The sequence below is a fragment of the Teleopsis dalmanni genome, chromosome 2 (genome assembly GCF_002237135.1).
Source record: "Teleopsis dalmanni isolate 2A chromosome 2, ASM223713v2, whole genome shotgun sequence".
NCBI lineage: Eukaryota > Metazoa > Arthropoda > Insecta > Diptera > Diopsidae > Teleopsis > Teleopsis dalmanni.
Window position 1 is genome coordinate 192930036 of NC_051847.1, and position 10335 is coordinate 192940370.

Genomic DNA, 10335 nt, shown 5'->3' on the forward strand with positions numbered 1-10335 from the left:
TTGATATTTAGATCATAAAAAGATATGTGGTTAATTTGAAATTAATTTTAATTTAAGCCGCTTTCGCCAACTTTTTTTTAGTTAAATTTGTTTTTCGCATTTTCATATGTTATCTGAAATACATTTGTAGGTCAAAGTGTATATAAAAAAAATATATATAATTTAACACATAAGTAACCACATTTTTTTCAAGGTTTTAGCATGGAACAGTGTATTCACTACTGTTCTATGCAAACTAAAAAGGTTTCGATTTGACATAGAGATGACGAAACTTTTCATTATTCCAAGGTATCAACCTTCGTAAGTTAAGTAAATTTGATGATATTCCTACAATTTGATAGTGATCTTTGGAAACTACTTTTATTATTTACAAAACAATAATAAGACAGAATCTAGTATATTGCTTAAGCATTGGCTTTGTGACAGAAAAAAAGATACTGGAATAGAAAAATATCGGGCAGTGATCGGAATGGTGTAAATACTATGGTATTTTATTCGGGGAAAACACTACGAGAAAAACTAAAAAAACTGATAAAAATGACAGTTAATTGGTACAAAATATAACATCCATTGGAGAGACTTTAAAAGGTTATGAAGAAGAAATTAACTAAATGTGTTAGCTACACATGTCTAGCTAGAAATGGGTTTGCTAATAATCCATTTAAAAGTACACTATAATGAGGTTTGATAAGTATTATCTAGATCAGTAGTTTCCAACCAGTGGTCTGTGAGATGGTTATAATTAGTCCGTAAATCAAATTTAACAGCTATGGATACATAACTTGTAGTTTGTTCACGGAGACCTCTCTTACTACAAAATAAGCACAAAAAATGTCCAAGTAATTATATACTTATTTTATAGTCTATACAATGTACCTATGCATTTATACAATTTATTATGCGTTTTACCAGAGATTCATAAAGCATATTAAAATAACCACACAGTTTATTATTCTTAAGCATTGTAATCCCTACTAAAACAAAAATATCATAGTGATTCTTGATCAAAAAATGGTTTGGAACCACTGATCTAAACATATTGAAGAAATATTCCGGTGACAACAACGCGACTCCCACAGATTTTAAAAAGTAGACCTATTATAATATCACAACACTAACACAAAAGATTATCTCTTAGAAATATAATTAATTAATTCCTAGGTTACTAATCTTCCTACCAGTACACTAATTTGTTGTTTATTAATGCAAACAATGTCTGTTATTTATAGATGCTATAGTTATATCAATGAACCATTTGATTAATAGCACATTCTGGAGAATGTATAGACGTAACGGAAAACCATCTCTATTATTGTTGATATTATTGTTGATAGAATTAGCAAAGTAGCTTCAATTTAAAACTTTAATTTCAGTATAACGAAACTTCATATAGTATTTAATTAGAATAGAATTAGTATTGTATAAAATGTTTAGTATTAGTATAATATAGTGCTTGTTAGTGACTAACAAATGAGAGTGATATTACTTTAAAATTTCAATAGGTTCAATATAATTTATAAGTCTGGCATTCGTAGTGATTCATAAATATTACTTACGAACTAATGGATTATTTATAAAGATATCTTATGATAGATATTTGGTAATACTTGATACCGATGTATAGTCTACCAAAACAATTTAATTAATTAAGATATAAAAATATTTGTTGTTGCAATTTTTTACTATTCAATAAAAATAATTGTTACTATTTTTAAAAATATCATAAAAGAAATAAACTGCGTGGTTATATATTTAAACTTTACTATATATATCTCGCCTTAACTAAAATAAAGTTTACTCCTAGAATCTTCATCTAAGAATTTATCTTTGTCTAGATAAAAAATCTTCAAACTTGTTTTTAATTTAATTATAATTTTTTTCCTTTATACAATTTAGATTGTAAATTATTTTTACACGTTTCTTAACACTTGCCATACATCAACTTTAGTTCCATTTTTAATATTATTATTATTTTTTATTTGATTTTTTTTTAGAAAAAAATAAAAAAAACGCGAATAATGCTAGATTTATAAATATTTATTTATGCTTATAAATACACTGTCATTCTAACCTTGAAATATATAATAACCGCCTTAAGACAAAATTAAATTTAATTTGTATTCTTTAAAAAAAAAATATTCTTCTAAACGTTTTGAGACTTACTTTTTTAAAATGAATTTTTAATAATTTTAAATTAAAAAAAAAAATGTTTTTTTTTGTCAAGAGCTCTCAAGTTAAGTTTTTATTGTATCGTGAGAATGAAGTGTGCACTTAATGGGTACAAGTTTATCCCCGAAAGACAGATCCGGATTTTAAAATATGTATTATATAATTCAACAAATTTAAGATTGATATTATTTTTGCTTTAATATGCAAAAAAAAAAAAAATTTGATAAGCTTAAGAATATAATTAAAATTCGCACAAATTTACATAAAATTTGCAAATTTAATTCAGATGAATTTTTTATTAACAAGTTAACAATAAAAATCCGAAAACAAAAAGATTTCTAATAAATAAAACAAAAATTTATAATAGAAAGTTAATCTATGTGTAGAATTATTCAAGACATGTTTATATTCATGTTTATATTCTTTTATTAAGAATATATATGACTTTCAGTTAGTAACTGGCAGCTGATACATAGGCTTAGCTATATTGTGGTTCCCGAAATAAAATAAAATAAAATAAAATAAAATAAAATAAAATAAAATAAAATAATATAATATAAAATAAAATAAAATAAAGTAAAATAAAATGAAATGAAATAAAATAAAATAAAATGTAATAAAATAAAATGAAATAGAATAAAATAAAATAAAATAAAATAAAATAAAATAAAATAAAATAATATAAAATAAAATACATTTATGATTAAGATTTAAGATAAGAATAAATTTTTATTTTAATAAATTGTTTGGATTTTATAATTAGGAATGAAATACAATACTTCTTAAAAAATGACTTTCATGAGACATCTTATAGTACAAGATCCTTTGAGGTAAGTTTTCTTCAATCATTGTCACATAATTGCCAAAAGCTCGACAATACTTTGACATATTTACATTTTCAAAGTATCAGAAATTTAATGATTATTTATCCGCATAAATACGATTCTCTGCGTAACCCAACAAAAGAAGTCGAACAGTGACAAATCGCATAATCTTCTTAGCTATTTCACATCGTCAAAACAATTAATCCGAAAAATTTATTACAATCCAAGTCACAAGAAGCCCTGTTAGTCATAGCTTATCATATGCTCGTTATTATTATTAAGTTTTAAAAGTTTGATGATTTTAGGTATTAACAATATCCTTTACCTTACAAAATAATTACAGTAAAGAAAAATCGCAAGATCTTCTCTGAAAGTTTCTTATATAACAAAGTGAGAACTACCCCTGTTGTGTGGTTTGTGGTGCTATTTTATTGAAACTACATTTCTTTCACTTCCATATCTTTAATTGAATGATTAAAAAATAATTGTTAATCAACAGACAACAACAAAGGATTTATAACACTCCTTTTTCATTTTACAAAGTCAAATCGCAAAATCTTGGAGATCCGGCAAAACGTTAAATCATACATCTGCAAAAGTACTCACACAATAAAGCCACAAAAATCCGTGTTATATGGGTTGTGATATCGTCCTATTAAAATTATAAAATCTTTAATTTTATTCATTTATTAATTGAATTTTTGCTTGACCATTCAGCTGTTTCGAGATTTGGCAAATACCCAATTTTAGTGGTCTTTTGAAAAGACACTATCACTTCCAAGGATTAAACTTGTACCCTGCCAATTTTGAAGCTCAGAGTTAGCGTTAATTATAGAATTGACCCAAAGCCGTACTTGACATGTATATTCTAACGTAGAATATTGTTAATTTACTGTGAAAGTTTATTAACAAATTGACTTGTTATACTTTATTAGAACGCGATCATAAACCAGTTATAAATTAATTCAGTGGTTACCAATCGTTGGTCTGCTGATAATAAAAAATAGTTCAAGAATCAAATTTAACAGTTATGGATAAATAGCTTGTAATTTATCCACTGTGGCTTCACTTTTTAAGATATAAGTACAAAAAATGTCAAACTATATAAATTTCCAAGGTATATCATATACCTATTTTATAGCCTATATAATGATTTATTTACTTATACACTTCATTATACATTATACCAGAGATACATTAAGCATATTTAAATAATCACGCAGTTTATTATTCTTAAACTTTCTGGTCCTAAAAATAAAAATATCATAGTGGTCCTTGGTCAAAAACATGTTGGGAACCACTCGACTAATTGAATTAGTTAACTATCTCTCTCTTACTCTCATCTCCTAGTGGAATATAGGGCCTCGAATTAATTAACGGTAATTATTTTTAATTATTAATTGTTATTTATTTTAGCATAAAAAATTAATTTAAATATATACAGTCAAACTTTCATAACTCGAAGTACCATTTTGCAAAGTAAAAGTTCGTCTTATAGAGACTTCGAGTTAAAGAATTTTTTTCACATTGTATATAATATGCTCTCTAAACCCTGTTGTACTCTATTTAATTCGATTTATAGAAAATTCGAGTTATAGAAGTTGGAATTATGGAAGTTTGACTGTATATGAGAAAATTATGATTTATCTGACAAATTGGCATTTAGAAATAAAGTTAGTTAATTTTGCGAGAAACTAAACCAATTAAATTTCTTAAATTGAATACAAAAATAAATTTTAATCCAAGGCTACAGAATTAAAAAAATTAATATGTTTGCTATTAACTGCATTTGACTTCAACTACTAATCATTCCTTTTATGGTATATGGTCGTTTAAGTACAAAATTATGTTGTAAAAATCAACCAATAATAGAAACCAACACTAAATTCTGACTAAACTTCTTACATACACTCGTTTATCTTTTTGTTTTACCTATTGAACCGTTTGGATTAATTAACCATAAATTCAACTTCAGACCAAAACAAAAACATTTGTTACTTTTTCTTAAAATATTCCAACCTAGACAACCTTGAAAATAATTTAACAAAGTATCTCCAAGCACGACTTAGATGGTTGCTAACACTATTGCAGCAACAACAGAAGCTCAGAAAAATTAAAATAAATTCATTAAAAATTCTAAATTATAGAAATTAAGCCACACATGAGAACCTCATGGATTTTAAGCAGCAAAATCAAAAGTTTTGCTTAATTTTTATCTAACTTTTAATAATCAAATTGAAATAGAAAACAAAATCCTATATGTGCTTCTGTTGAGATGTAGAATTCTTCTACGTCAACGTTCTCTGGCTCTCCTTGAACTATTTTTCCACAGCAATTTCAAGAACCTGTCTAAAGCTAAAGAGATTTACACTTTATTATTTAAGAATTTTTACAAAGAAAAAAAGAATAAAATTAACATAAAAACATAAAATAAATGTTTTTATGAGAATGATTACAAAATTACAACAAAAAACAACAAAAATATTGAACAGGCAAAATTTACAAAATTCAATTTTGCTTAATTCAAATTTGTTACAATAATGTCGACTTATATGCAAATCCACGACTAACGCTGGGTTTTAACGACTTTTTTGTGGATTAATAACTTCATTTTATATCATTTTGAACGGTTTACGAGCAGTTAATGACGTTGCAGAAATAAAATTAAAATTAAAATTCAAAAAATTTAAGTGTTAAACGTTGCAAGTTGCAAGTTTATGAGCCATTGCCCATAGGCAATCGCTCATTGATGACTCACAATTTTTCGCAAACTTCCATTACAAATTAAAATCTTAAATGTTATTTAACTAATATTTAAAGATTGCAGTATTTCCATCATACATAAATTGTTTTTTTTTCTACTTAGATAAAATTTTATTCTAAACCGAGTAAAATTACTTTACCTTCAACTATTTTCAGCAACTGTTAGACAAGTGTGTCCAAAACCTAACTGCTTGAGAAACCAACAATATAAGGTAGCAGAACGATTAGTCTAATTGTTGGTACTAAATTAGTCAGAAAATCTTTTTACTTTGAAAAACTACTAACCACAAAATTACAATAGTTCGCTCTTATTTTTTTTTAGTAAAAAAAAATTTAAGATAAATATTAAAACTGACAGGCTTACCAACACCGCGTTATCGAATCTCAGAATGGTTATAGGCTACTCGGTGAGATATGCAGATCTGCGATCAATTATTGCTCAGTCTGATGAAGAGATAAACAATAATCCAGTTAAGGCATACAGAGGAGTTATGAAGAAACCTCGCAGTTAATAGGGAGTAAAACTACTCAAGTGCACTGACTTAAATAACCTCAACATAATAATAATTAGTACAAACACACCCAACATATCGACACCAGTACATATGATCATTTAAAATTTTAATATGCTCTTTAAACTATAGTGACTAAAGGATATTGTAATCATCAGTGAAAAAATTAAAACAGAACGATATGTTTATTTTAGAAAGAAACTTTTTCATGATTTCATTTCATTCAGTCAGTGATTATGTGATATCAGTGATATGATATGGAAATATTATATGGAAATATCATATTAATTGTATTAGGGACACATTTGCAACTGGAAATCTTATTTGACTTCTAGTTGATGTTTGTGCTATGCTATAAAATAAAATTTTTTTATACAAACACATTCTACCTACACATGTGGAACTACACGGAACAGATATGGAGTACTATCGAGAGTTCAAACTTCTAGTTGTTTCAATCAAAGACTCTAAAATTAACAATATTATCTCATCGCATACTATTCATAAAGAATCGACGATATGATGTGCAGTACAAATATGGAAAACCACTAAGAATTCAAATATATAACAGTTTCAATCAAAGAGGCCAAAATTAACAAGATTATTTCATCACATACTATTTACAAAGAATCGACGATGTGCTATGCAGTACAACTATGGAGTACTATTAGGAATTCAAACACCCAGCGGTTTCAATCAAAGGCGCTCAAATTAATAATCAGGATAAGACTCTAAGATTAATATTTAAGGCAGTCTGGTTTATTTCATCCCATACTATTCACAAAGAATCGATAATATACCATGCAGTACAAATGTGGGTACTACCAAGAATTCAAATATATGACATTTTAAATCAAAGACTCTAAGATTAATAGTCAAGGCAAAATTATTGGGTTAATATTTAGGAGTAAAATGGCTTGACAAGAATCAATGAGCATAAACTTAACATACCATAGGTATATACTCAGTGAATGAACTCAGTTTAGTAGTGCAATATTTTCATATGCAGCGCGATAATATCAAAGTCAATGTTTTAATTAAAGGTTAGTTTTAGTAAATATTAGTTACAAGTTATTTAAATAAAGCATATAATGAAGTAATTAATATAACAAGATAATTAAATAGAAACTTTTGTTTAAATTTATATTGGCTGTCTTTCATTTATAGAGAATTGCAGTCAGAAGGAATTCTTGTCAAGTACTTAATGTAAACTTAATAATTTTTATAACAATTAAAAACTTGCATTATTTTTAAATATCTAGCAGTTCTATGTATTATATTTGCTATAATTATTATAATGAATATAAAAACATATAAAATTTATATATACGACTATCGTCATACATCAAATTTGAAAATATCATGTGTACTGCATAAAATCTTAATTAATTTTTAAAAACCAACAAAAAAACTAAACAATTTTGAAATGCAGAATTAACACATAGAAATGCAAATTAAACATTAAATTAAATTCTTTGCAGTTAAAAAATTTAATTTATTGTTCATTTTACTCAAGAACAATTTTAATTTATAGTTGTGAAGTTAAGAAAAAAAACAAGTTGCATACATAAAATGTCAATAAAATTAAGCGGAGTAATTGACCGATTGATCAATTCTCAAATACATATTTAGTAATTATTTAATTGATTTATTTTGCATTAATCATTACATGCTTAAACTGGGACAATGCCTTGCTTAATGGCTTTACATATACTAACTGATTCTTCGAGTTCTAAACTGCATAATCGGTGGTTATAATATCATATATCATTTCATCACAGCATTTATTTTGTACACTCATGAATTCATTTCAAAAATAATAGAAATTTTAATACAATATTTTCATAAAAGTACTATATAGTATATATAAATATATACTAAGAAATTTTTACTAAGAAGTTTTAATTAAATTAAATCAATTAATTAAAACTAACTTCATATCTTATATCAAATAAACCAAACGATTTAAAAAGCAACACAAAATGAGATAAAATTGAGAAAGTGGAAGTGAATAGACCATACGCTTAGACAACTGAGAGATTACATAGCAAGGCAAGCATTGGCATGGAGTCCACAAGATAGCAAAAGACCTGGGGCGCCAGCGAAAACGTGGGGAAGAACAACCGAAAGTAAACTAGCTGAAGTACGATATACATTGAACGACATCTACAGAGAATAGGGAGAAAAGGACAGAGAGGAATAGAAATAGAGAACATCATCATTAATGCAATATACAGTAAATAGGGTAAACACCTATCAATATAATTTTATTATTATTAAAAAACATAAAATGTTGATATATAAGTGAAAGATTTATGAATAATTAATAAATAATATAATTCGCATATAAAACAATTGTTTTTCTTCTGAATAGTTTAAGTAGTATTAAAAAGTGAGGTTAGTGGGTTTCAGTTATTGCCTGTTGAGCAATAACGATGTTTGATCTTCTGAGCAATGCCTCATTTAGCCCCATTTGTAATTCAGATGAGCAAGATTCTTCTTAGATATTGATTTATAAAAGTTTAAAATCTTCCATGTCCATCGAAACTTTGATATTAAATTTGGGTTGTTTTCTGAAGATGGGTATATGACCACAATTCTTTTAGGTTAGATAAAAGCTTTTCTGCTTTGATTTTTATAATTTATAATGCTTTCAAGGTATTTTATTGTATTTTCATATACTAGTTTCTAAGCTTTTATTCTTATGTAACATACGTGGTAGATGCAGTCCCATAACTACTATTGGTCATGATTTTACTTTTACCTCTACTTATTTTCGAACCTACTTATTATACATAAGCAGACCGTCTGATAAGCAGAACATACCTATGAAAGTCTAAAAAGCCATTAAAAATTGGTTTAAACCGGTTTTACAATATATTTTGTTGTCTCGTCGTGATTTTTTTTTTTACTGAACTTCATTATATCTTTTAGATCCAAGAAGCATTTTCAACTTCTCTCGTTGGCAGTTGCACCTGAAAAACTGAACTAGACTTGGTGAATTTCCTTGAATAAACATCTTTGTCAATGTAATTCTGTACAAAATCATTGAGACGATATTGAATTAAATTAATTTTCACTATTATCTTTTAAGAATTTTTAAATTATTATAATTAAATTTCTAATTAATATTAAATAGTTAACAACAAATATTGGAATGTGAAAACAACATCTGGTGATTATCACATAAAAACTAATATAATAAAATCGAAGGTGTGATATTTTTGAAAATATATTTTTATTCATAAATTTTATTTTATTGTTAGAGTTTCATAATACCATATGCGGAAATAAATATCAAACAAAAAGTATCTTAAAGTTTAAAAAAAAATCAAAACGGTATAACATATTTAACTGTATCCGTAAACCAGTTTCTTTTAATTGAAATATGCAACCGAAGAGCCAAAAAAACTTTGAATGGAAAATAAATGGAATTTTTTGTAAGGTAAAAATATTTTACATTGTTCAAGAATACTTCCGATTTATAGAAGATTTATAGATATCGGCTATTTATTAAGAAGTAGCTAAGTGGATTTGTTTATATGTCTGCCAATCAGATTTCTGAGAACATAAATTTAAAAAAAAACCAACAAAATTTATTCAAATTAATTTAATACTCTGAGCTTAATTATAATGACTTTTTAATATTAAAATTTTTGTTAGAAGTGCCCAATCACGATTTTATATGTATGCTCAAGTATCCGACGACAATTTATCTATCGACTGCCTTAATCGATTCGATAGGTAAATTTCGTTTTTGGAAATCAATATAAGATATTTTGTCTATTCATTGTAGAAGAGTTAATATTACATTAGAAAATTGACAGCAACAACAACAAATAACTAAAAAATATTTTATAATTTAGTGTAATTAAATTTTAATTTATGTAATTGATAAAATGTGGGAATTGGGAAAATAATGGCTTTGTTAATGTTTAATGGTTTTCAGTCATGCTTTTCTCAACAATAGTTTTTCAATTAATATTTTAAGAATATTTCTTTACTAATATTTTTTTTCAAATATTCTTAATTATCCATTCATTATCATAAAAATCATCTATAATATA

At 25.9% G+C, this 10335-nt stretch overlaps 1 protein-coding gene across 1 annotated transcript in view; it reads left to right on the plus strand.

Annotated features, from left to right (window-relative positions):
* Window positions 1-6145: 6145 nt before the first annotated feature.
* The window catches only part of LOC119676463 (cytochrome P450 4c3-like), a 12499-nt gene continuing 8309 nt past the window's right edge, over window positions 6146-10335 (plus strand). The window contains exon 1 of the mRNA XM_038087703.1: window positions 6146-6163. Coding sequence (XP_037943631.1) covers window positions 6146-6163 — 18 coding nt within the window. The remainder of the gene's footprint in view (window positions 6164-10335) is intronic.